The sequence below is a fragment of the Hipposideros armiger genome, unplaced genomic scaffold, assembly GCF_001890085.2.
Source record: "Hipposideros armiger isolate ML-2016 unplaced genomic scaffold, ASM189008v1 scaffold_1472, whole genome shotgun sequence".
NCBI lineage: Eukaryota > Metazoa > Chordata > Mammalia > Chiroptera > Hipposideridae > Hipposideros > Hipposideros armiger.
This window is the reverse complement of record NW_017732822.1, coordinates 64788-92370: the sequence shown is the minus strand read 5'-3', so window position 1 is coordinate 92370 and position 27583 is coordinate 64788. Positions and strand designations below refer to the sequence as shown.

Genomic DNA, 27583 nt, shown 5'->3' with positions numbered 1-27583 from the left:
TCTTAACCAGTAAAAATGTTATAATGGTTTCTATTGTTGACAATGGGCAAAAACTTGGCATCACCTCTGTAAGGACTACCCTGAAACCTGCTGTGTTTGCTTACCTCTGGTCAGTTAAGATTTAAAGGGATGAAAATCAGCAACACTTCTATTTCTGTTTTAATTCCACACCTACTGGTTTCCGTGTCTGCTTGGTGTCTCTATAGACAACGGGTTTCAGGGAGGACCAATCAGCCAGAAAAATTAGCCAGAACTTGGTTCACTTTGAAAATTCATCTCTTAGCTCCCTGTCAGAACTAATACCAGGAATTTCCTCTTCTTAGATTTATTGTTAGAAAACTTATTCCAAGTGTTTGATGTTTTCTCCAGAACTGTTTAAAGCATAAAATTAAACAATTAGAAGCATTATATTCTACTTTAAAGAATGAACCGTAACTTAGCAAAATGTCATAGCCATCAAAGAAGCTGTCTTTTATCTTCTAGTGATACGGATGTAGAGCAAATTGTGAAGTAGGCAGAGTTTGTCCTTGATAAGTATCCCCTTATTTCTGTCATTTCACATTTGTTTGGTTTTTTGGGCCCTTCTACTCCCAGAAACTCTTCACTTTTCCCTTATCCCTACAGCACACAGAGCTCTTTTCTCTCCCCTCCCCCCCATTTCCTCAACTCTGTTCCATGTCCTAAGATGCTCCCCTGAACACCACTGACCTCCCTGGTGTGAGATGCCTTTTACTGGGATCAGAGCCCCTGCCAAGCTCCAGCCCAAAGCAGACAAGCCCAGTTGTGGAGCTGCTGGCTTCAGTGTGCCAAGAAAGAAAGCGTGTGTGGGTTTGCAGATCTTCTAGGCACCCCCAAGTCAGAATATGCAGATTGGAACCCATGTGGGAAGACTACTCATTCATCCTAAATTAAGCCTGTTAGACAAAATCTTCCTCTTTTCAGATATTTGGGTATTGCCATTGTACTGGTGGGGTGGGTGCATAGATATTCTCAGTTCTCTATCCGACCCTTGTAGGCAGCACTGCACATGAGACAGTTTCATGAATGCTTAAAATAAGCTCATCAATCATTCTGTTCACTTGGAAGCACAAATACTTGAAGTATAGCCTCCCCTGGGATTTTCTTCCTAATGTAAGGCTTTCTCTCCTTGGCAGCCTGTCCTAAGTGTGTTTTAAACTATGATTCTATATTCCAACTCCCTCTATTTCTTACTACTTGAGTCTTATGAACAGTTATATGTATTTTTTTAAATCAACTGACCTTGTCATGCAGGTTAATTCAGAACTGGTGGACGAGAAGAAAAGTGCGGCAAGAGCACGGGCCAGAAAGGAAAATAAGACTCCCACAGTGGGAGAAGGACTACAACCTCCAGCCGATGAATGCCTACGGACTCTTTGACGAGTACTTAGAAATGAGTATGGAAATATTCTACTTTCTCCTGTTTATCATAAATGCAAATTCTAGATCTCTAGCTACATTCAGCTAAACAAACATCAGTTGTCATCTAGGCCGTCGATGTGTGGGCGTTCTTGAGCTAAAGGCAAAGGAAGCAGTGTCTTGCTTTAAGACGCTCAACCCATAGAGATGGTGGCAAAAGCCTACAGTCACATCGAACTCGTCATGATGCTGTGTTCTGTCCCTTGTGATAAATCACCAGAAAACAAAAATGAGTTGGAAAACTTGATGAACCAAAGATAAAAGGAGTTATCACTCATGACGTGATGGATGCCGTCAGCAGACATGTATTGAGCCACGTTATGTCCAGGCAGATACTACGCTTGGCCCTAGAGAGACAGGAAGGAATAAAACAAAGTCCTAGCTTTCAAAGAGTACGTAGGCTATGGGGGTTGGGGGGGAAGGCAGAGATATAAAGAGTAAGTATAATAAAGTTTCATAAGATGCTATAATGACTCGGTAGCGGGGATAGTGGGGATGGTTGTTTCTCTTAGAGGGGGTTGACAGGAAGCTAGGAACGCTTAAGCTGTGCTACATTTTAAGGAATCAGATTTCTCTGTAAGCAAACCCAAGCTATTTATCTTTGCATGTAACTAAGAGCTTGGGGTTTGGAAACAGATTACCGGGGTTCAAATCCCAGCCCTATAATTTACTAACCGTGAAATCTTGGGCAATTACTTAGTCTCTCTTTGCCTCAATTTCCTCATTTCTAAAGTGAGGATAATAAGAGTAACCACTTCATAGGGTCTGTGTGTGGATTAAATGAGATAATGCATAGAAAGGGCTTAGGACAATGCTTGGTTCTAGGATGTACTTGGTACATGTTATCTTATTGCATTATTATTTTTCTATTCTTCTTATCTCCCAGGGGAGAAAAGCTAACAAAACACCTTAGCAGATATATTGAGTATGTATAGTTTTTTTTTAATTATGTGTAAGTTTTAGAATATTTTAGAACATTTAGAACATAGTAAGCAGTTCTTCCTGGGCAAATCTGAAAATTAAAGGAGAAGTAGAATTGATGCTTACTGTTTCTTAGATTGCTTATGTCCTACGTACCTACTGATGTTTTTAGAGTTTCCATTATAAAATGGCAGAAGTATATAACTTGGAAAAGAAATCAATTTGGGCATTAATAGTCAAGTTTAATAAAGGGAATTCATTAATAGAATTAACCACTTTGAGGTCTCCTAATGGACTCTTCTCCCATAAAGAAGGAAATGAACAAATAATGTTGGTTTTTGAGTGCTTGCAATGAAGCTTTTACATGGCTAGAATTGTAGTGCTTCAAATATTGTAGTATCTTGGCAGCAAGAAACAAGTCTTAGTGAATTCTAACTGCTTATTTCTGTTCTTGTTGTTTTGCTATTTCTTAATGATTTTCTGTTTTGTTATATTTTTAAAAATGTATTCATGGAAGTATAATATATAGTGAGAAAAATATATAAATCATAAGTGTACAGATCAATGAATTTTCACAAATTTACACACAAATGTAACCAATCTATATAGGTAGGTGAGGGATTTACAAACTACTGCCCACGGGCCCAATCCAATCCACTGCCTGTTTTCATAAGTAACATTTCATTGGTACAGAAAAACACCCATTTCTTTACATACTACCTGTAGTTGCTTTTGCATTACAACAGCTGAGTTGAGTAGTTGTGACAGAAATTATATAGCCTGAAAAGTCTGAAATATTTATTGTCTGGCTCTTGACAGAAAATGTTTGCGATCCTGCATTCTACAATAGATCAAGGAACAGAGTATTATCAGTTATCAAAGAAGGCTCCTTTGTCCCCTATCCCAGTCATAACACCTTCCCTAACCACTTTCTGGACCTTTAACACCATACATTAATCTTGCCTTTTTTGATCTCCACATATATGGAATTGTATACTACATACTCTCTTGTAAACGACTTCTTTCATTCCATATGTTGAGTAGGTCTTCATGGTCATTGTTCTATAGTATTCCTAGAATGTGTACCTGAAGCAACATTATGAAACAGACCGAGTTTGTCTTTGATACCTACTCCCATCTTTCCTTACTCATATTTTTTTTTACATTTCCACTCCCAGACACTCCCCAACTTTCTCCTCTGCTCCGCATACCACCACCCCCACTCCCGCCAATCCCTCCAACTTCTCCCATATCATGAAATGTACTTCTAGGAACTGCTAAGGGTTAATGTGCTAGACAGATGCATTTTAATAGGCACAAAACATCTGTCAAGCTGGAGTTGAAAAAAGGTAAGTTTACCTGTGGGAGTGCAGGCCTCAGTGTGGCAATAGATGAACTATTGTGTGAGTTTGCAGATCTTCTAGGCTCCTGAAAATAGGAATGCACCATTATATATCAATGCATTCTACTGGCGATAGACACATGGATTGTTTCTAGGTGTGGGCTTTTGCAAATGAACATTTTGGTTACCTGTGTTTTGGTCAGTCTATGTACAGATTTCTGCAGGGAACTTACATAGGAATGTAGTTACTAGGTCATAGATATACACTTGTTAATGTTCAGCAGACACTTACAAACAGTTTTCAAAACTGGGTTGTATCAATTTACACTCCAACTAGCAGCATAAGCTTTAGTTATTCCACATGCTCACTAAAACTTGATAGGGTCAGCCCTTTTTAAAATTTTAGCCATCCTGGTCAGTATATAGTATAATAGTATCTCATCATGGTTTTAATTTGAAATTTCATGGCAACTAATGGTGCTAGGCACCTTTTCATATGCTGATGGTCATTTGGATTATCCTCTTTTGTAAATTCCCATTCAAGCCCATGTCTTGTTGTTCCTTTTCCTTAGTGATTTATAAAAGTTATTTACACGTTCTGGATATGAGTCCTTTGTCAGATATATATGGTGCAAATCAAATATTCTTTCCTGGTTGGTGGCTCTCTTGATGGTTGGTGTATTCAAGTAAACAGAAGTTTCAACTTTATTCTTCTTCAAAAGGGGTTCCATATAACTTAAGGATCAGATATCTAATTTATACAAAAATCTTCCTGAAATACTGGTTGGGATTCAATTGAACCCCTAAATCAACTTTGGGAAAATTTAGGTTTTTATTCTAACCTATGAATATGATATATCTCTGCATTTATTTATCTTTTTACATTTTTCTCAGGAATTTTTAAATAGATTTTAGTATACAGATTTTGTACAACTTTAGTTAGATTCATTCCTAGGTACTTTATGAATGTTAGTGCAACTGAATATGATGTTGTTCTTATAGTATTATTTCTAATGTTTTGTTGATAGTGTACAGAAATATAGGTTTTGTATATTGACATTTTGGCACACAAATTTGCTGAAATGTAATATCAATTATAATTATTTCTATAGTTTTTGAGATTTTTTATCTACATATCAGTTATTTACAAATAATGATAATTTCACATTTTTCTTTCTAATCGTTATCCCTTTTTGGTTGTTCTTACCTAATTGCACTAAGACCTTCCATCTAATGCTGACTAAAATTGATGATACAGGACATCTTGCCTGACATGAGAGTAAAAGTGTTCAGTATGCTACCATAAGTGTGATGTTAGCTGTATTTTTTGTACATATCTTTTTTATTCATGATAACACATTGTTTTAATTTGATTGTCTGTATGCATGTTTATTGGCCACTTATATTTTCCTTTCCATGAATTTCCTGTTCATACACTTTGCACTTTTCTATTACGATAATCTTTTCTCATTGAATTTTTAAAGTTTATTTTTCAATGACAATATTACATACAATATTATATTCAGGTGTAGAACATAATGATTAGACATTTGTATAATTTAAAAAGTGATCACCCTGGTAAGTCTAGTACCCATCTGACACTATACATAGTTATTACAATATTGTTGACTGTGTTCCCTATGCTGTACTTTACATCCCCGTGGTGATTTTTATAACTTGCAAATTGTACTTCTTAGTTTCTTTCACCTTTTATACCCAACTCCCAAACCCCTTCCAATCTGGCAACCATCAGTTTGTTCTCTGTATCTCTGAGTTTTTTTCTGTTTTATTTTGTTTTTTAGGTTCCACATATGTGAAATCATATGACATTTGCCTTTATCTGTCTGACTTAGTTCACTTAGTATAATACCCTCTAGGTCCATCCATGTTGTCACAAATGGTAAGATTTCATTATTTTTGTTCCATTGTATGTATATACCACCTCTTCTTTCTCTAATCGTCTATCAATGGACACTTAGGGTGCTTCTATATTTTGGCTATTGTAAATAATGCTACAGTGAGCATAGGGTGCATGTATCCTTTTGAATTAGTGTTTTGAATTTCTTCAGATAAATGCCCAGAAGTAGAATTGCTGGGTCATATGGTAGTTCTATTTTTAATTTGATTTTATTTATTTAATTTATTGGGGTGACATTGGTTAGGAAAATTATACAGGTTTCAAGTATACATTTCTATAATACATAATCTATATATTACATTCTGTGTTCACCACCCAGAGTCAGTTCTCCTTCCATCACCATATATTTCACCCCCTTTTCCCTCTTCTACCATCCCCCTCCCACCTTACTCTCTGGTAACCACTAAACTGTTGTCTGTGTCTGTGATTTTTTGTTTCTTTTGTTTGTCTTGTTCCTTTGTTGCTTTCAGTGTTATATCCCATATATAAGTGAAGTCATATGGTTCTTGACTTTTTCTGACTTATTTCACTTAGTAAGATAATCTCAAGATCCATTCATGTTGTTGCAAATGGCAGTATTTCATCTTTTCTTATGGCCAAGTAATAATTCCACTGTGTATACGTACCCCATCTTCTTTATCCAATCATCTATCAAAGGATACTTTGGAAAAAGGATACTTTGGTTGTTTCCATTTCTTGGCCACTGTGAATAATGCTGCAGTAAACATTGGAGTACATATATCTTTACGGATAAATGTTTTCAGATGTTTTGGGTAGATACCCAGAAGAGGGATTGCTGGGTCATATGGTAATTCTATTCTTAACTTTTTGAGGAACGTCCATACTGTTCTCCATAGTGGGTGTACCAATTTACATTCACACCAGCAGAGTATGAGGGTTCCTTTTTCTTCACAGCCTCTCCATCACTTGTTATTACTTGTCTTGTTGATGATAGCCCTTGTAACAGGTGTGAGATGGTATCTCATTGTGGTTTTGATTTTCATTTCCCTAATAGCTAATGAAGTTGAGCATTTTTTCACATATCTGTTGGCCATTTGTATACCTTCTTGGCAGAAATGTCTATTCAGGTCCTCTGCCCATTTTTAATTGGATTGTTTGCTTTTTTGTTGTTGAGTTGTATAAGTTCTTTATATATTTTGGATATGAGCCTCTTATTGGAGGTGTTGTTTGCAAATATCTTCTCTCATTTGGTTGGCTGCCTCTTTGTTTTGTTAATGATTTCTTTTGCTGTGCAGAAGCTTTTTAGTTTGATATAGTTTCATTCATTTATTTTTGCTTTTACTTCCCTTGCCTTTAAGGTCAAATCCATAAAATCTTCTCTGAACCCAAGGTCCATAAGTTTAGTACATATGATTTATTCTATACAATTTATCGTTTCAGGTCATGTTTAGGTCTTTGATCCATTTTCAGTTAATTTGGGAGCACGGTGACAGATAGCAGTCTAGTTTCATTCTTTGCATGTGGCTTTCCAATTCTCCTACCACCATTTACTGAAGAGGCTTTCTTTTCTCCATTGTATCTGTCGAAAATTATCTGTCCATATGTATGTGGGTTTATTTCTGAGTTTTTTATTATATTCGATTGGCCTGTGTCCTTTTCTGTAAATACCATGCTGTTTTCATTATTGTTGCTTTGTAGTATAAATTGAACTCCGGGAGTGTGATACCTCCAGCCTTGTTCTTTTTTCTTATGATCACTTTGGCTATTCAGGGTCTTTTGTGGTTCCATCCAAATCTGATTATTTTTTGTTCTATTTATTTAAAAAATGCCATTGGGCTTTTGATGGATTTGCATTAAATTTGTATATTGCTTTGGGTAATATGGCCGCTTTAACTATGTTGATTCTTCCAATCCATGAACACAGGAAATCTTTCCATTTCTTTGTGTCTTCTTTGATTTCGTTTAAAGTCTTATAGTTTTCAGTGTATAGGTCTTCACATCCTTTGGTAAGTTTATTCCTAGGTATTTTCATTCTTTTTGTTGCAATTGCAAAAGGAATTGTTTTTCTTTCATTTCTTTTTCTGAAATTTCATTGTTATTATATAAGAATGCAATGGATTTTTGTGCATTCCCATCAACAATGCATGAGGATTCCCTTTTCTCTACATTTTTGCCAACATTTGTTGTTGGTTGATTTATTGAAGATAGCTATTCTGGCAGGTGTGAGGTGATATCTCACTGTGGTTTTAATTTGCATTTCCCTGATTAGTGATGTTGAGCACCTTTTCATATGTCTTTTAGCCGTTTGTATGTCCTTTTTGAAGAAATGTCTATTTAGGTCCTCTGCCCACTTTTTAATCAGATGGTTTGTGTTTTTTGGTGTTATGTTGTATAATTTCGATTTTGAGTCTTTAATCCATTTTGAGTTTATTTTTGTACATGTTTTAAGAAAGTGGTCTATTTTCATTTCTTGTATCTGTCCAGTTTTCCAAAAACGATTTACTATAGAAACTGTGTTTATTCCCTTGTATAGTCTTGCCTCCTTTGTCATAGATTAGTTGACCATATTAGGCATGCAATTATTTCTGGGCTCTCTATTATGTCCTATTGATCTATGTGTCTGCTCTTATGCCAAAATGGATTAAAGACTGAAATATAAGACCTGAAACCATAAAACTCCTAGAATTAAACACAGGTAGTAAACTCTTTGACATCACTCTTAGGAGTACGTTTTTGGATATGCCTCCTTAGGCAACGTAAACAAAAAATAAATGAATGGAACTGCATCAAGCTAAAAGGTTTTTGCACAGTGAAAGAAGACATCAAATGGGAGAAGATATTCACCAATGATACATCTGATAAGGAGTTAATATCCAAAATTAATATGGAACTCATACAACTTAACTCCAAAAAAACCCAAACTCCCACAATAAAGCAAATATTGCAGTAGAGTGAGTCACACAAATTCTTTTGGCTTCCCAGTGAATATAAAAGTTATGTAATCTATTAATTGTGCAATAGCATTATGTATAAAAAATGTACAGACCTTAATTAAAAAATTCTTTATTGCTAAAAAATGCTAACCGTCATCTGAACCTGTTGGGAAAACCATGCCAATAGGCTTTTTCTGCACAGGGTTTTCAGAAACTTTCAATTTATGAAAAATAAAATATCTGTGAAGAGTAGTAAAGAGAAGCATAATAAAATAAGGTACAGATGTAATTTATTTAATCTATAGATTTAATTTATTTAATAGATGTTTAGGTTTTCTTTTCTAGCATCCATTTTGATAAGCCGTTTTTTTCGTTGTTTTTCAAGAAACTTGTTTATTTCATCTAAATTTTCAAATTTAGTGAAATAAAATTGTTTATAATACCCTGTTAACTTTCAATGTATGTAAAGTCCAATGATGTCTTATTTTTAATTTATAATTCCATAGTTTGTGCTTTTCTCTTTAACATTCTGGCTAAAGGTTTATTAATTTTTTCAAAAAACTACCTTTGGGTTTCGTTGATTTTTTTTCACTATTTTTGCCTTCTGTTTTATTCATTTCTGCACTCATTCTTATTTTCTTCCTTATATTTTCTTTAGGATTAATTTTCTCTTTTACAATATTTTGAGATAGAAGCTTAAAACTAATTTTCAACTTCTCTTCTTTTCTAACATATGTATTTAGGGCTATAATTTTCTCTTTGAACATTATTTATGGTGTCCCATACATTTTGATATGCTATATTTTTATTATCAAGACATTTTCCAATTGCTATTGTAATTTATTTTTGACCTATATGTTTTTTAGGAATGTGTTGATTAATAGCAAAACATTTGGAGATTTTTCTAGTTATCTCTTGTTATTGATTTCTAATTCCACCGTGGTCAAAGGATATTCTCTATAATAGTTCAATTCTTTGATATATGTTAAGATTTGTTTTATGCCCCTGCATATTGTCTATTTTGATAAGTGTTCCAAGTGTGTTCTGCAATTTGGGGCTATAATGTTCTATGTATTTCAACTAGGTAAGATTTATTAATTGTGTTGTTTCAATCTTCTGTGCCAGGGGTCGGCAAACTGCAGCTCGCGAGCCACATGTGGCTCTTTGGGTACGATTCATCTCAAAAGTTTGCTGACCCCTGGAAGAGCCAATTCTGTCCTTCACAACAATTTAAAAATTATTTGAGAGCCATAAATATATTTTTACATAATCACCATTAAGTGAATAATATCCTTTGAAAATTTTATAAATGAAACTATGATAGTTTTATTTTCATTTTCAATTTTACTTCAGAGTCACATGTATGTACCCAAAGAGCTGCATGTGGCTCGCAAGCCACAGTTTGCCGACCCCCTGGTGGCTTTTCAGTCTCAAAAGTTTGCCGACCCCTGTTCTATGCCCTTGTCTATTTTATCTATGAGGTACTAAGAAAAGGGTGTTAAAATTCCTGAATATGATTATGGATTTATATTAGTCTCCTTTTAGTTCTCTCAACCTTTACTTTATATATTTGAAGCTGTGTTATTGTGTGCAAACAATTTAGGATTATTCCAGTTTACCAATCAATTGATCTTTTTATTTTTATGTAAATTCATTTTCTACCTCAATAATGCAATATTTTGAAGATGTGATGAACAATAGGCAAAAGAGCTAACCTTAACACCTTCTATAGGGCAAAACTTAATCTCAAAAAAGAAACAAAGCAGATAGCTTGCTAGATTTGGCCCAAGGCTGTAATTTGCTGACCCCTGATCTGGAGCTTCTACTTGTCTGGTATATAATATAAATTAATAAGCATGTGGCCTGTTGAATGTAAGAAACAAAGTAAACATAAATAATCTTAACTAAGGAAGGTGTTTGCTACTTCAAACACTGTGAAAAAATTAAGGAAATATGGTATCACCAAAAGAGAATAATTCTCCAGCAACCAAACTTAGAGGCATGGAATATTGTGATCTAACTGGTAATTCAAAATAGCTGTTATGAAGAAATTCAGAGAACTACAAGAAAACTCAGAAAGGCAAGGCAATGAACTCATAAACAAAATTGATGAACATAAGTAGTTTTATACCAAAGAGATTGAAATTATAAAAAAGAACCAAACAAATTCTGGAGCTTAAGAATTCAATAAATGAGATGAAGAAGGCAATAGACAGCATACATAACAGGGCAGACAGGTAGAAGAATAAATTATTTGGAGTATAAAAATATAGAAATAATCTGGTTTGAAGAGGAAAGATTTTTAAAAGTGAAGAAACCTTCTGGGAACTATCAAATTTGATCAAAAAGGCAAATATAAAAATAATTGGTGTACCAGAAGAAGAAGGCTGCAAAGAGTTTATTTCAGAAGTAATAAATAAGTGAGAAATCCCCAATCCTGTGGAAGGAATTGAACATATAAGTCTAGAAAGCTAATAGAACATCCTATTATCTCAGTGCAAAAAGACCTTCTCCAAGATGCATAATGAAACTCCCAAGAAGTCAATGATAAAAAAGTACAGTAGTCCCTCATCTGTGGTTTTACTTTCCACAGTTTTAGTTACCTATGGTCAACCAAGTTCGAACATATTAAATGGAAAATTCACCATTTATAAGTCTTAAATCCACCATTCTGAGTAGCATGATGAAATCTCATGCTGTCCTGCTCCATCTTGCCCAGGATGGGAATCATTCCTTTGTCCAAAGTATCCATGCTATATATGATACCCACCCATTAGTCACTTAGTAGCTGTCTCAGTTATCAGATCAACTCACAGTATTGCAGTGTTGTGTTTAAGTAACCCCTACAGTAGCCCAACATTCTGTCACAATGTGATTCATCTCATCACATAGTCATTGTATCATCTCACATCATCACAAGAAAATGGGTGAGTACAGTACAAGAAGATCTTTGAGTGAGACCACATTCACAGAACTTTTATTACAGTCTACTGTTATAATTTTTCTATTTTCTTGTTTATCTTACTGTGCATAATTTATAAATTATACTTTATCATAGGCATGTATGTCTAGGGAAAAAAAGCATAGTATATATCAGGTTTGGTACTATCTGAAGTTTTAGGCATCCACTGGGGATCTTAGAATATATCCCCCACAAATAAGGGAGGACTACTGTAACCTACAAAGGACCGTAGCCCCATTAGGCTATCAATGGATTTCTCAGAAGGAATTCTGCAGGCAAGGAAACAGTGGAATGACATATTCAAAGTGTTGAAAGATAAAAATTGCCAGCCAATACTTTACCTGGCAAAGTTATCCATTAGTATGAAAGAGAAATAAAAGTTTTCCCAGAGAAACAAAAGCTGAGGAAATTCACACCACTAGACCTTCCTTGAAAGGAATTCTTCAAGCTGACATGAAGAGATGTCAGTGACATAAACATATATAAAAGTACACAAAACTCTGAAAGGGGTGAAAAATAAATGGGATTAGAAAACTATTTTCATCTCATTAGATGCAGAAAAAACATTGGACAAAACAACAGACAGAATCAACAAAACTAAGAGCTAGTTTTTTAAAAAGATAAACAAAACTGACAAGCCTTTAGGAAGACTAAGAAAAAAAGAAGACTCAAATACCATTAGAAATGAAAGAGGAAACATTACAACTGCTACTACAGAAAAACATAGGATTGATAGTTACACTGCTATGAGCAATTATATATTAACAAATAAGATAGCCTAGATGGTCCTAGATGGAATACTAAAGCCAGATAGTAAAACTACAAGAAAACTATAGATCATTATTCCTGATGAATATAGATGCAAAATTATCAACAATATATTAGCAAACCAAATTCAAAAACATCTTAAAACAATTATACACTGACCAAGTGGGAGTTGTGCCAGGGATACAGAGCTGATTAATCATACACAAGTCAAATGTAATACATCACATTAATAGAGTGAAAGATAAAAATCATGTGATTATCTTAAGTGCAAAAAACAAAAAGCATTTAACAAAATACAATATCCTTTCATAATAAAAACCCTCAACAGACTGGGTATAGAAGGAACATAACTCAACATAATAAAGGCAACCTATGACAAATGCACAGGTGAGACATACAAACAAAAGTTGAAGGCTTTTCCTCTAAGATCAGGCACAAGACAGGATGCCTATTCACCACTTTTATTCAATATAGTACTGGAAGTCCTAGCTAGCGCAATTAGGCAAGATAAAGAAATAAAAGGCATCCAGATAGGAACAAAAGAAGTAAAATTGTCACTATTTGCAGGTGATATGATTTCGTATGGAGAAAAACCCTAAAGGCTCAACCACAAAACTGTTGGATGTAATCAACTTTCAGTAAAGTTGCAGGATATAAAATAAATATACAGAAACCAGTTGCATTACAATACACTAGTAAGGAAACATCTGAAAAAGAAACAAATGGAACTGTCCTATTCACAATAGCATCAAAAACAATAAAATACTTAGGAATACATTTAATCCAGGAAATGAAAGATATATACAATGAAAACCACGAGACTTTGCTGAAAGAAATCAGACACAAACAAATGGAAAGACATCCTGTTAATATGGATATTGTTAAAATGCTCACACTACCTAAAGTCATCTATAGATTGAATGTAATCCCCATCAAAATACAATTGTCATTTTTCACAAAAATAGAAAAAACAATTCTAGTATTTATTTGGAAGCAAAAAAGATCCTGAATCCTGAGGAGAAAGAAGAAAGCTGGAGGTATTACGCTTCCTGCTTTTAAACTATACTACAAAACTATAGTAATCAAAACATTATAGTACTAGCACAAAAATAGACATATAGACCAACTGAACAGAATATAGAGCCCAGAGTTAAAACCTTGCAAATATATTCAACTAATAATTTGACAAAGGAGACAAGAACACCCAATGGGGGAAAGGATAATCTCTTCAATAAATAGTTGGGAAAAGTGGGTAAACATGAAGAACAATGAAGTTGGACCCCCTGTCTTAAACCAGTCACAAAAATTAACTCAAAATGGATCAAAGACTTAAACATAAGCCCTGATACCATAAAATTCTTAAAAGAAAACATAGAGAACAAGTTCTTTCATGTTGATCTTGGCAGTGATTTTTCTGGATATGACACCAAAAGCAAAGCTCCACAAGTGGGATTGTCAAACTTCCAAACTGCACAGCAAAAGAAACAATTAACAAAATGGAAAGGCATCTCACATAATGGAAGAAAAAAAAATGTAAACCATATATTGGATAAGGAGTTAATATCCAAAAAATATAAAGAATTCATACAACTCAATAACAAAAAAAAAATCTGATTTAAAAATGGGCAGAGGAACTGAATAGATTATTTTTCCAAAGATGGCATCCAAATGGTCACCAGATACATGAAAAGGTGCTCAATACCACTAATCATCAAGGAAGTGCCAATGAACACAATGATGAGACAGCACCTCACACCTCTCAGAGTGGCTTTCATCAAAAGGCCAAGAGATGACAAGTGTTGGTAAGGAAATGGAGAAAAGGGAGCCCTTATACAGTGCAGGCAGGAATGTAAATTGGTTTAACCACTATGGAAAACAATATTGGGATTCTTCAAAAAAATAAAAAATGGCTCTACTGTATGACTCAACAATTACACTTCTGGTTGTATACCCAAAGGAAATGAAAACAAGATGTTGAAGGTATGCATTCAACTTCCGTGTTTACTGTAGCATTATTCACAATAGCAGAGATATGGAAACAACCTAAGGGACCATCAGTGGATGAATGGATAAAGAAGTGGTACATAGATTTAATGGAATATTATTCTGCCACATAAAAGAAGGACATTCTGGCATTTGCAGCAACATGGATAGACCTTGAACATATGATGCTAAGTGAAATAAGTCAGACAGAGAAAGAAAAGTATATGGTGTCACTTGTATGTGGAATCTGAAAAAACCAAACTCATAAAAACAGGAAGTAAAATGGTAGTTATGAAGGGATTGGGGAAATAGGACAGATGTTGTTTAAGGGTACAAACTTATAATGAGTAGTAATTAAGACCTAGAGATCCAATTCACAGTATAGTGAATACAGACAACAATATTGTATTATAATTCTCAAACTTGCTAAAAGACTAGATCTTAATGATTCCAACTGCTACAAAGGAAAGATGATTATGTAACTTGATAGAGGTGCCAATTATTGTTACAATGGTAATCATACTACAATATATAAATGTATCAAATTAACCTGTTATGCATCTTAAATTTGCACTGTTATATGTCAAATATATTTCAATAAAAAAATTACTGGGCAAAGCAAAGAGGCGGGAAAATGTGACTAACGATAAAGAGGAAAAAGGAGACCCACAGAGGATCCATAAATTGAAGTTAGCACACAAAGACTTTTGAATAACTTTGATTAATATATTGAAGTAGAGGAAAATAACAAAAATCATTAAAAAATGAATTTCAAAAGACAACTAGAATCTATTTCTAAAATCCCTAGAATTGCAAAGCCTGAAATTAAGAACTTACATGATAGCTAGGTTTCATATCAGATTACCACAGCAGAGGATAAGATTAGTGAACTTGAAGACCAGTCAATAAAAAATTCAGACTGAATCACGGAGAGAAAAGAAGAGAAAAACAGAACATAAGAGAAACATGGAAAATAGAAGGTCTAAAATCTGTATAATGGGAGTCCCAGAATCAGAACAGAAAGAGAATGAACAAAATGCAACATTTGAAAAGGTCATGACTGAGAAAATAAATCAAAAGGCAACATTTTCATATATTGGAATACAAGGCAGTTCAAAAAGTGAACTACATTTATAGGTATCAAGCTGAGAAGATATCAAGCTGATTTCAAACACATGTGAAATGAGGGCAAAAAAATATGTAGAGAATGATATGTAAACTTCAAAGACACAAAACAACATTGTTTACATGATGGATATGCTATGTATAATTTAACAATATGCACATACACATGTATATGTATATAAAAATACAAGTAAAAGAAACTGGATGGGTGCATGGAAAATTCAGTGGTTGCCTCTGTGAAGGGAGAGGAGATCTTTGGTAGAAGAAATAAGGGGGACTTTAGTTTTATCTGCATATTTCACTTATTTTGTTTCTAAAAAGGTATGAAGTCGGTGTGACAAAATGTTAGTAAGAGTTAATGCTAACTCTTCCATGCGTATGTGGATGTTTGCTGCATAATTCTCTGTGCTTTCCTGTATTTAAAATTTTTTCAAAAGAAAAATTTTAATTCATCCACCTCTTTGCTACAGCAAGTCTTTTCCCTGGACGCCACTGATAAAAGCAGCAGCCACTGGGTATTGTAGTATCACTTCAAGGCTGATATCATGTCAGTTGCATCTGCATTATGTGAAAGCAATTTATTTGATTACAGTCCATAGCATTTAAGTAGATAATTAAGTTTGTTAGGTGTCAGGTATACAAGAGCTACCAATGAACTAAAGACATTTTCCTTTTACACTTGCAGTTTATTATAAACTCAATCTTAGAGAATTACACTATAGTGAGTGTTGGATGTTTCTGTCTATAACATCCAGTACTCTTGGTGATTATAAGAATTATATCTGCCACTTTTATTTCCACTCAATAGGTTTTCTTTGCTTCCCTAGCCATTCTTCATTGTAATTACATGTCAGTCACATGAACCAGCATTATTTGGTACTTTACAACAAGCATTATTTAGTTTCTTCCATGCACAAAACCACTATACTGAGTATGGATGAAATAGAGACAAAGACGTCACCATTCCTACCTTCATGAAGCCCAGTGCAATATGGGAAACAGGCAAAGAGTCAAAATCAAAACAAAATAAATTCTATGATGGTAAGAAGAGTTGTGAGAGCTACAGAGCAAATAATACTGAATTACAATTATGGAAGGTTCCAGAAGAGGGCACCTCTGAGCTTACCCTTGAAGGAATAATAGAATTTCTCCAGAGTATAGACAGAAACACAAAATATATGATGTGTCCTCATAAAACCAGAAGTCTAATGTGGTCAGAGTGAACGATTTTCTGGGAAACCTGTCTGGGGCATGGGACATGTAAGGACACAAGGCTTGGAAGATCCTTGAACGGCACAGTAAAAAAAAAAAAAAGTTTGGGATTTATTCTAGAGGCAATGAGAACCCACTGAAACCTTTTGAGTAGGGAGCTGATAAGTGATGGGTTTTAACCAATATGGACAGCAGTGCGATGGGAGAGAGAGGCTAAAGTCTGAGGCAAAGAAGCCAGTTAGAAAAGCAAAGTCTGAAATCCCGTAGGGACAGTGGGGAGGAGGGAGAGATGAGAAACATTTTTGAAGGGTAATTGTCTAAATATAGAGGCTAATGGCTCTGAAGGTTGAGCTACAGCTGAGACCTGGTTTTTATTCCAGATACCTCTGAGAGGAAGCGGGAAGGAGGTTTAAGGATGAGATTGATAATTGGTTTGGAGAGTGCTATTTCTGTAGCATAACAGCAGATGACTGGAAATTCCCCGAGAAGAGTTATAGTTAGATAGAGATAGAGAAATGAGAATCCTTATCAGAGAAATAATAATGAAGTCGTGAAAATGGATGGACTCACCCAAGGAAGGGAAAGTAAGGAGAAAAACGAAACCAAAGGAAACGGCCAAAGGGAATACCTATATCTGTTGGTGGGTGGAGAGTAACTTCGTGTGAATGTGACCAAAGATAGGGGGCACACTAGAGGTGGCAGTATCACAGAGATGACCTAGGTGGACTCTTCAGGTCTCTGGAATCACACCACCTGAGTTAGAGTTGCCTTTCAGTTACACGTTTTGGGCAATTTACCTGATCTCTTTGTGCCTCAGTTTCTTCACCTGTAAAATAAGGATAATAATATTGGGTGGTCGTAAAAGTCATGATGTATTTTTTCTGTTTTTCGTTGCAAAAATGCGTCATGACTTTTTCAACACCCCAATAATACCCACCTCATAAGGTCATGAAAATTAAATTAATTAATATATGTAATTAGAACAGTGTCGGTTACACTGAAAGTGGTGTATAAATGTTAGTCATTGTTTTCTTGATGTTACTTTCTAAAATAAATTTTAAAAAGTAAAAATAGTAAAAAATACAGTCATTCTGTCAAATACTTTTTTTGGAGTCCATGATGCTGCGTAAACCGTATATATTTTTTTTAATTATGTTGTCTGGTTGCTTTGCATCAAGGACTGCCTCTGTTTAACTTTTTATTTTGCAAAGTTGCAAAAATAGTAGCGTTCTCATATTCTCTTCATCTTGCTTCCCCTAATGTTGACATCTTGCATATCTGTTAAAGCTAGAAAATTAACATTAATATAATACTATTCATCACAGAACTGTTTGAATTTTTCCAGTTTTTCCACTATCTTATTTTTTGTCCAGGATCCAACATTGCATTTAAATGCTGTTAGCTCCTTAGTTTCCTCCAGCCTATGATAGTTGTTCAGTCTTTATTTTTCCTAAATCTTGACATGATTATGATCTTGACATTTGAAGACTACTGATTGGTTGTTTTGTAGAAGGACCTTCAATTTGAATTTGCGTGATGTATTCACATGATTAGGTTGAGGTTATGCATTTTTGTCAACAATACCACAGAAATGATACTGTTTCCTCCTCAGTGTATCGTATCAGGGGTATATGATATGAATATGTCTTATTACTGGTGGTATTAACTTTGACCACTTGAAGGTGATGTCTACCAGGTGTCACTACAGTAAAGATACTAATTTAAATCCCTTTGTAATTAGTAAGTATCAATATGGGGAAATATTTTAAGAATATACAAATATACTTCTCCCTGCCAACTTTAGCATTCTTTGATGGTTCTTGCCTTCAACAATCATTAGAATTCTACCATAAGAAAGAATGGCCACTTCTCCCCTATTTAGTTATTTATTCAATTATTTGTTGAGATGAGTATATATTTATATCAGTATGGACGTAGATATTTAGTCTTTAGATTATAATCCAACACTATCGCTATTTAGTTTATTGCACTTTGGCCATTGGGAGCTCCTTCAAGTTGTCCTGTGTCCTATTGGGGTGTCCCATCTTTTTTCAAGCACTTCCTAACTTTCTGGCATCACAAGATATTCCAGGCCCCTCTCGTATTTTCCCCAGCATAGCTCTGGAATCAAACATTTCTCCAGGGAGCCCTGGCTCCTTCATTAGAGAACGGCAGGTAGGAAACAAGATCCGGACCCGGTGTAGATCACTGCTTCTAGGATGCCGTTGTCTCCAGGCCCAGGAGCGCCTCTTTTTCCAGGGGCCCGGCCATCTTTCTGGAAGAGATCTTCCCTGTGCTTCTGGACTGGGAAAAATAGGGGTTAAAACAATGAGACATTCAGGTTATTAGCCTTTTAAAAATAGTCATGGGAAACCAATACACTTTTTTCTTTTTCCTTTTCTAGTTCTTCAGTTTGGATTCACAACTATCTTTGTGGCAGCTTTTCCCCTAGCACCACTTCTGGCCTTACTGAATAACATAATTGAAATACGACTTGATGCTTACAAATTTGTCACACAGTGGAGGCGACCTTTAGCCTCAAGGGCCAAAGACATAGGTAAGTTGGATTTGGGTATGTTGTTGAAAAGATATTAACCATCTGGTAGATAAAATTAAAATAGACACCAACTTTAGATTTTTACTTATGGTTTCCACGTAAAATGACTCAACTAACTCTTGCAAAAGAATAATTATGTTAGCTTTAAATAATCACATAAGAAGTAAAGCAGCCTATTTGGAAATTTATCATTTCTAGTGCTAAAGAATTTGTACTTACATAGATTCTCAATTTGTGTTTTTTTTTAAGACTTTGGAAGCTAAAATTTCTATGATCGTATATTTCCTTTTTAGAGTATGCCTCCCATTTGCTTAACTTTGTTTTGCTCTTTCCTAAACGTTTGCCTGAGTCAAATGAAACATGACCCAGTTTTTCTGAAGGCGGAGATGAACTTTGATCTTTGACTGGAGATGCTGAGTTGAATCAGGTGCAGGCTCTTGAGAGCTGCCTGAGATCAGAGACTTTTTTATTTGTTTCTGCATCCAGAGCGGTCAGGTGGTGCTCAGTCAGTGCGTGGGGAAGAGGACGGAGTGTGGGTGTATTTGGCTCCCCGTGGCCTTTTCACCTCCACATGAAACAAACACACAGTCAGTGAGCACCTACCCTGGGTCAGTGCATCAGGAACTGGGCCCACGAAGATGAACTAAGGGACCCTGTCTGTACCCCAGGGAGCTCTCAGTCTGGCAGTGGCTTGACATGGCATATGCCCATCTTACCAGATGGGGTTTTGGTGCCTGACCATTGACCAGAATTCTCTACTTAAGTCATGAGCATTGGCACTTCCACAGAAAGTCCTTCAATGCCAAGGTGTTTACAAGTACAAATTCTTACTCCTGGTGGCAAGTGTCAGTATTTGGGAAGATGAAAGGACCCATGGAAAAGACTATTGAAAATTAATGACCCCAGTTGTTTTCAGATTTATTACCTCTGCTGTTGTGTCTGGAAATAATGCAACACTTCTCTTTGCATAGGAATTTGGTATGGCATCCTTGAAGGCATTGGAATTCTCTCTGTAATCACAAATGCGTTTGTCATAGCGATAACATCTGACTTCATCCCTCGCTTGGTGTACGCTTATAAGTACGGACCTTGTGCAGGCCAAGGAGAAGCTGGGCAAAAGTAAGTGTGCTGTGAAACTTGTGCACTCTCCACTGCCTAGCCATTGTGTGGTGCCGGGACACTTAGAAGCCTCTGCATTGGAGTACATGGGACACAGGAAGAGAAGGCCTGTGGTGAGGGAGGTAGAATTACAACAGCACTTTCAGCCAAAGAAAACACATCTTGCTCTACAGAAAGGAGAGGGGTTATACAAGTCAGAAAATTTCGAGATGGAATCCATTGGGAGAGTAGCAATTAATCGCTTTCCCCACCCCAACCTCTATAAATTCAGAAGTGTGTGGTATGCAAAAAACATGGTACATAATGTGGTGTCCTGTTATGCCGTTTTTATGAGTTTGTAAAGGGACAGTTACAATCTGATTCCCCTTATGTCCTTATATGTAGACTCTGCAAATTCTCCATCAGAAATATGTAACCATGTGCTGAGTACCCACTCGGTACTCAGTAAATATTTATGGAATAAATAACTGAATGATGCTTTCCAGGCTACTGGCCTGACCAGTGTTTATATTACCGCAGGCAAATTGGGTGAGCTTAATTCCCTGGGAGCTCAAGTCTGTGGTATCACCTCAGTGGTTTCCAAAGCCAGGGCTGTGTATTTCCAGTCAGATACAGCCTAGGCAAAATTATAACATGTCCCCTAGTTTTCATTGCTATACCCTTAGGAAAAAAAAAAGTCTCAACATACTTGCATGGAAGAAAAATCCCTGTTTGGCAAATGTCAAAATAATCTTATTGTGGGATTTATGTGTCTGTAGGTCAGAGTGGGATGTGTGCTGGGGATCGTAGGGTCTTTCCAGTGCCTCAGAAATCATCCCATATGGGCTGCTGAATACTCAGACAAGCAGCCCTGACTCCTGGTTTACTAATGTAAGCCAGACTAATTCATAGTCTATAGCTACTGTAGTTTGAGTAGCCCCAAGGAGTAAAGTGTCACTGAATCAAGATAACTGAATTCACACACACCTGGCCTAAGTCCAAAATCATTATTCTGACATAAAAGCTCTAAAGCATGGATGATCAAATGCAATAAAGCTCACAATCCAGCTATTTGAATAGATTTCTATGAAATTCTTTACTACAATAAACACTTGGCCATTAAACACTAATGATCTAGCAACTAGTGAGTGTACTATCCCATTTTAAGAGATATTTGAAGACTTATGTTGCACTACCCATGCATTTCTTTTCCTCATAATCATTGTCAACATTCTCTGCTTGACTGAGCCTAAAAAAAGCTTACCTTTGTTCAAACCACTTTCACGTATGTTTTGCATTTGATTCTCAAAACAACCCTGGGAGAGGGATAGGCTTTATCACCCTAACCTTAAAGAGCAGAAAGAGATTTAGAGAGGTTAAATCCAGAATCACAAGGCAGTGCAATTCCTGGAGCCCACACAAGGTAACACCTAGACTCATGTAGTGCTCTTCAAACTGAACCTCACAGCCCTCAGAACACTTTCCAGTAAGTGGTTATCTACCTGACTAACAATAAACTCCATGCAAGTTAAATCCCAATGGTTATTGCAGTTCTTTCCCTACTCCAAATATGGTGAACCTCTGTTGTTTGGGAGTGAACCAAAAAAATAAAGTAGAAACATTTATGCACAGTTGATAGTGAATCAAAGCTTTAGAATTTTAACAGCCTATTAGATTTAAGACAATGTTCATGATGCTTAAAAATTCATCTAATAGCCTCCTTAATTCAGTTTTATTGGACTCTCTAGGGCTTTTTTTTTTTATATAACCTTTCTCTTTGACTTAACAGCCTTCTGCCACTTTAAAAATTTAAAGATCTACCTTTTATCTTCTAATCCAATTGGTCATTTTTCTTGTTTTCAAGTAGGTTCATTTGTGTATGTTTCTTCATGAAGCCTATTTTCTGCCCCAGCAGCTACTCTAGTATTCTTTTCAGGCTTTTTTCTTTTTCAAATTTAGAAATGCTTTAGAAATGACTGAACTGACAAAGGAACAACATGGTCAAATTTTAGATGTCAGAGGCTTTCGGGTAGTTTGTGTAGCCATAGACAAATCCCACTTCTTATGATTTAATCCAGATGCAGAGATGCCATATTTCAATTTAAATTGACCCTAAATCAAAAGTATTCCAACCAAACCAAACTTTTCTCCAACATTCCAGGCTACCTCCATGCCACCTTCTTTTCCTTCCTACGGCTTTTCTTGGCTTCTCCGTGGATGAGAATTTCACTCACGTGCCCAGGGTCATTCAGTTCCCATGACCCTTTTCCCCATGACATCGTATTTTACTTATTCCTGGCTGTGCATTCCAACCAGTCTGTCTGCTCTCATGGATGCATTCTATTCAGTGGCATAATAGAAAAGACAGTGTCATTTTTCAGCCACATAGGTTTGAGGCAATGTTCTCCACACAGTAGTTACCCGAAATTTTTTCAAATGCTTTTTACCTTTCCTCTTCAGGTATTCTTTTCACCTGCAGCCTGCCTGGGCTGATTCCCAGACCAATGCCCATGTTCATTGTTTGGAAAACAGTCACTTCCTCTTATAGGGACTCTTCAAAGGTGTCATTTAGAAAAAAACCTTAAAGAACTAAAAATCACCTCTGAGCAGACACTGGGAGACAAAAATTATGAAGTTACATTGAAGCTGCATACTATAAAATTGTTTTGTCAATCCAAGTTAAAATTTCAATCAACAAAGTAAAAATTTGACTTCCAGTTGTGATGGCAGAGTAGGTAAATGCTGTGCTCACCTTCTGTAACCACATCAAAACTACAACTAAATTATAGAACAGCTATCATTGTGAACCATCACAATGAAGAACATCACAAAAAGAAAAACAAAAAAAGCTCATAGTGAGCAGAAGAAAGGAAATAGTAAAGGTCAGAGTGGAAACAAACAAAATAGGGTCTAAAAGGAAAAACAATAGAAAAGGTCAATGAAACCAAGAATTGGTTCTTTTAAAGCAAAGAAAATTGATGAACCTTTAGCCAAATTCATCAAGAAAAAAAGAGAGGACAAAGTAAATAAAATTAGAAATGAGAGAGGGGAAATGACAACCAACATCATAGAAGAACAAAGGATTATCAGGAAATATTGTGAACAATTATGTGCCAACAAATTGGACAGCCTAGAAGAAATGGATAAATTCCTAGAAACATACAATTGTCCAAGACTGAACCAGGAAGAAACAGAAAATATAAACAGACTAATAACTACTAACAAAATCAAATCAGTATTCAAAAAACTCCAAACAAACAAGAGAGCCCTGTACCAGATGGCTTCACAGGTGAATATTACTAAATATTCAAAGGAAAATTAATACCTATCCTCAAACTATTGCAAAAAAATGAAGAGGAGAGAAGACTCCTAAATTCACTTTACAAGGACATCATTACCTTGTTACCAAACCAGACAAAAACATTACAAAAAAAGAAAATTATAGACCTGATGAACTTAGATGAAAAAATCCTCAATAATTTATTAGCAAACCAAATTCAGCAAACATTAAAAATATCATACACCATGATCAAGTGGGATTTATTCTCAGGATGCAAGTCTGATTCAGTATCTGCAAATCAATCAATGTGATACACCACATAAACAAAATGAAGTATAAAAATCATATGATTATATCAGTAGATGCATAAAAAGCACTTGAAAAAATACAGCATCCATTTATAATTTAAAAATCTCATCAAAGTGGGGATAGAGGAAACATACCTCAACATAATAAAGCCCATATATGACAAACCCATAGCTAACATCATACTCAATGGTGAAAAGCTGAAAGCTTATTTGTTAAGATCAGGAACAAAAGAAGGATATCACTTTTTTTTTTAATTAAATTATTTTTTATTATGAAATACACATTTTTTAGAATTAGTTTCAGCTGTACAACACAGTGCAATAGTTATACTTTTTACCCCTCGAAGTGACAACCCCCCTACCCCAATCCGCCGCCCCATTTCCCCCCAATATCATACATATCTATTACAAATCCCTTGACTCCATTCCCACACTATACTCCATGTCCCATGAATATATATATATATATATATATATATATATATATATACATACATATATACACACATATGGGGAAGAGGCTTGATCACTGCACTGTACACATGAAGCTGATGTTGTATAATATTGTATGTCAACTATAATTGAAGGATATAACTTTTGCCACTTTTATTCAACATAGAACTGAAAGTCATAACCACAACTGTCAGACAAGATAAAAATAAAAGGCATCCAATTGGAAAGGAAGAAGTAAAACTGTCATTATTTGCAGATGACATAATACTATATATACAGAGCCCTGAAGATCCCACCAAAAGCTATTAGAATGGATAAATGAATTCATTAAAGTAAGAAGATACAAAGTTTATATTCAGAAATCAGTTACATTTTTATACACCAATAACAAACTATCAGAGAGAAATTAAGAAAATAATTCCATTTACAATTGCATAAAAAGAATAAGATACCTGAGAATAAATGTAACCAAGGAAGTAAAAGACCTATACTCAGAAAAGACATTGAAAAAGATAAAAATAAATGGAAGGATATACCATGTTCATGGATAGGAAGAATTAATGTGGTTAAAATGTCCACACTAGTCAAAGCAAACTACAGATTCAGTGCAATCCCATCAAAATATCAATGAAATTTTTCACACAACTTATTTTTCCAAGGTTTTCACTTTTTCCAATCCCTATATGCTACTTGAGTCACAATGTCTAAAACATCAAAGGCAATTTTAGTAGCAGAATTCAAAGATACTCTACAGTGAGTCTGCTCTGGAGTCTACAAATTCAGATGTCAACTTATGATTCTGTTCTTTCTCTTGAAACTAATTATAATGATCACTAGTTCATCCTTTTCCCCATAGTAAGGGATTGAAAACATCAAGTAATGAATGGTTTTAAAACCAGAATTCTCACATTTAAATGAATGTGGTCTTCTCAGAAGTTACTTGGAAGAGGTATGTATCCTAATTCAAACAATGCTACCTTTACATGAGACATTTTCTGAATCTCCTTTCTTGGAAATGCCTTCAGAGGCCATCTACCAGTTCTATAAGAAAATTGACTTCATTATTTTATATTCATAGGAAATCCTTCCTTTTTAGTTATTGTCTCCATACCCCTTACTTCTCCCTGATCATCTTTCCCCTGTCTCACTTGGAAGTGGTGGTATGTCACACAGTGAGGGTATATACAGCTCCTGCCAGCAAACTGAGTGATTAGACATGGGATCTACTGCTGCGACAGTAGGTCACTGAGTTGACACATGAATGCCATTTGGCCAAAGTTTATGCAGCAAAGTTTGGGAAATCTCATTTCATTGAATTGATGACAGTCTCAGCTATTTGATGGTGGTGAGCTAAGATTCTATCATAGTGAAAACAATTAGAGAAATGCCTAGACAGTTCAGTATTAGCAGTCTCTCTTTGTCCATGATTATGGAAATTATGTGGAAAGGAGACTTATACAGCTGGTAACTATGTATATATGTACTAGGTCCATGTATAATGCTTTGCACCCAGAAGGAATACACATCCACTAAAGGCACATTTTCAACTTGTATTTTTGATGTGAAAATACTTAATAAATAGTCTAAAGATATATTCTCTTTATTTTAAGGCTAGGGTGTTCAGTCCATAGGACACGCATTTCATTTGAATTTAGATTTTTAAATTAGGTTTTGGAACAGAGTAGTCATTAGACATCAGCTTCAATCTCAGAGCTGCTTTGTGAGAAAAAGAGTATAGGAGGGGTTGTGAAATTCCATTTCAATGCTGGGTCTGTTTTTTGCACCTTTCCTTTTCCACTGCCCATCTCCTGAGAAGACTGCTATTTTCTGTATTTCACAAAAATATGACTCCCTCTCAAGACACTAATTTGTTTCCATGTCATGTTCTAAGCAGTTCATAGATGAGGGAGACATAATTCCAAATCAGCCTTTCAAGGAGTATTAGGGGAGGCCTGCTGCCAGTTGGACTAAGGCATGTTCCACACTCACTGTTTGTTTCACCTATGAATGTTTTGTTAAATGGGTCCTTCTGCTTGATTCATTTTTTTTTAAGACCATGATAAAACCAGTCATTTGTTTTGAGTGAGACAACGCATAGAACCCATGTACTCTCAGAACTATGTTCATGTCATTATTTTGGTTTGGTGTTCAACAACTTGGGAATAATCACACCAGGTAATTTAATAAAGTTTGAAGACCATGATTTATTCAATCAATCAATAATAACTAATGACCTCCTGCTAGGTACAAGAAATAAAGTAAATTAATAGCCACTTACACTGATTAAGATCTTGCTATTGGCTAAGCAATATATCACTTACTTTGTATGTATAATTTTATGACCCTATGAGGTGGGGACTTTTGTCACTTAAAGAAGTTACATAATTTTCTAAGATTACATGTCTAGAGAGCAGCAGGGCTACAATTTGACTGCAAAGCCCAATATTCTGACCCCCAGTATAGAATGAAAGCCATGTCTTCAAGAACCTGATAATCCCTGGGGGTCCATGCAATAGTTTTATTCCTGGTCCAGTCTCAAGACCTTGATAGAATCTCTGGTACTTTAGTTTTTCTCCAATCACAACAATTAAGTGCAGTGTTTACTGGATTCCTACAGAGCATGAGACTGTCCTAGGTCCTAGAATACAAAAATATCTAGGACACCTGCTCTGCTTAAAGAAACGAAACAAAACAAAACAAAAACCTACAGCCTAAAGGAGTATACATACACATATGCAGCCAACTCTAGCACAAGCTGTATGGCAATTGTGAATTAAGTATAGTGGCACTATAGAGAGAAGGGAATGAGTCTTCCGACTAGGATTAGGATGCCTTCCCAGAAAGTATGGCATTTCAGTTGGCCATTGAAAGGTGAGCACTGTTTTACTTGTAAAGAAATTAGTAGGGTAACCCAACAGAAAAGACAACCTGAGCGCAGGCATGAAAGCACAAGATACATGCAGGGAATATAGTCTAGCATAACTGTAGCATGGGATGTGAGTTGGAGAGGTGGCACCATATTCACACCAATCACACTCAGGGCATTATGACACAGCATAGATATTAACAAAGTAATGTGTTTATATGGGCATGTGTATCATCTCTGTGTGTATATGTCATCAATGAAAGAAGCTGTGACTTACCTATAATTTATGCTGGTTATGCAATGCTGTCTTTAACCTATTTTACTGAAGCATTTTTTGGGGTGGTGATTTTCTGTCTGATGATTCTGCACAGAAAGGACTAGAACAAAAGAAATGACTTGTTCCCAATTCAACATACCCAGGATGTTTCAATGTATCCTAACTTGAGTGCTTGTGACAAG

The 27583-nt window shown here is 35.5% G+C and overlaps 1 protein-coding gene across 1 annotated transcript in view; it reads left to right on the top strand.

Annotated features, from left to right (window-relative positions):
* LOC109377598 (anoctamin-4-like) overlaps nt 1-27583 on the top strand; it is a 91539-nt gene that overhangs the window by 50541 nt on the left and 13415 nt on the right. The window contains exons 11-13 of the mRNA XM_019633999.1: nt 1273-1415; nt 18967-19119; nt 20091-20238. Coding sequence (XP_019489544.1) covers nt 1273-1415; nt 18967-19119; nt 20091-20238 — 444 coding nt within the window. The remainder of the gene's footprint in view (nt 1-1272; nt 1416-18966; nt 19120-20090; nt 20239-27583) is intronic.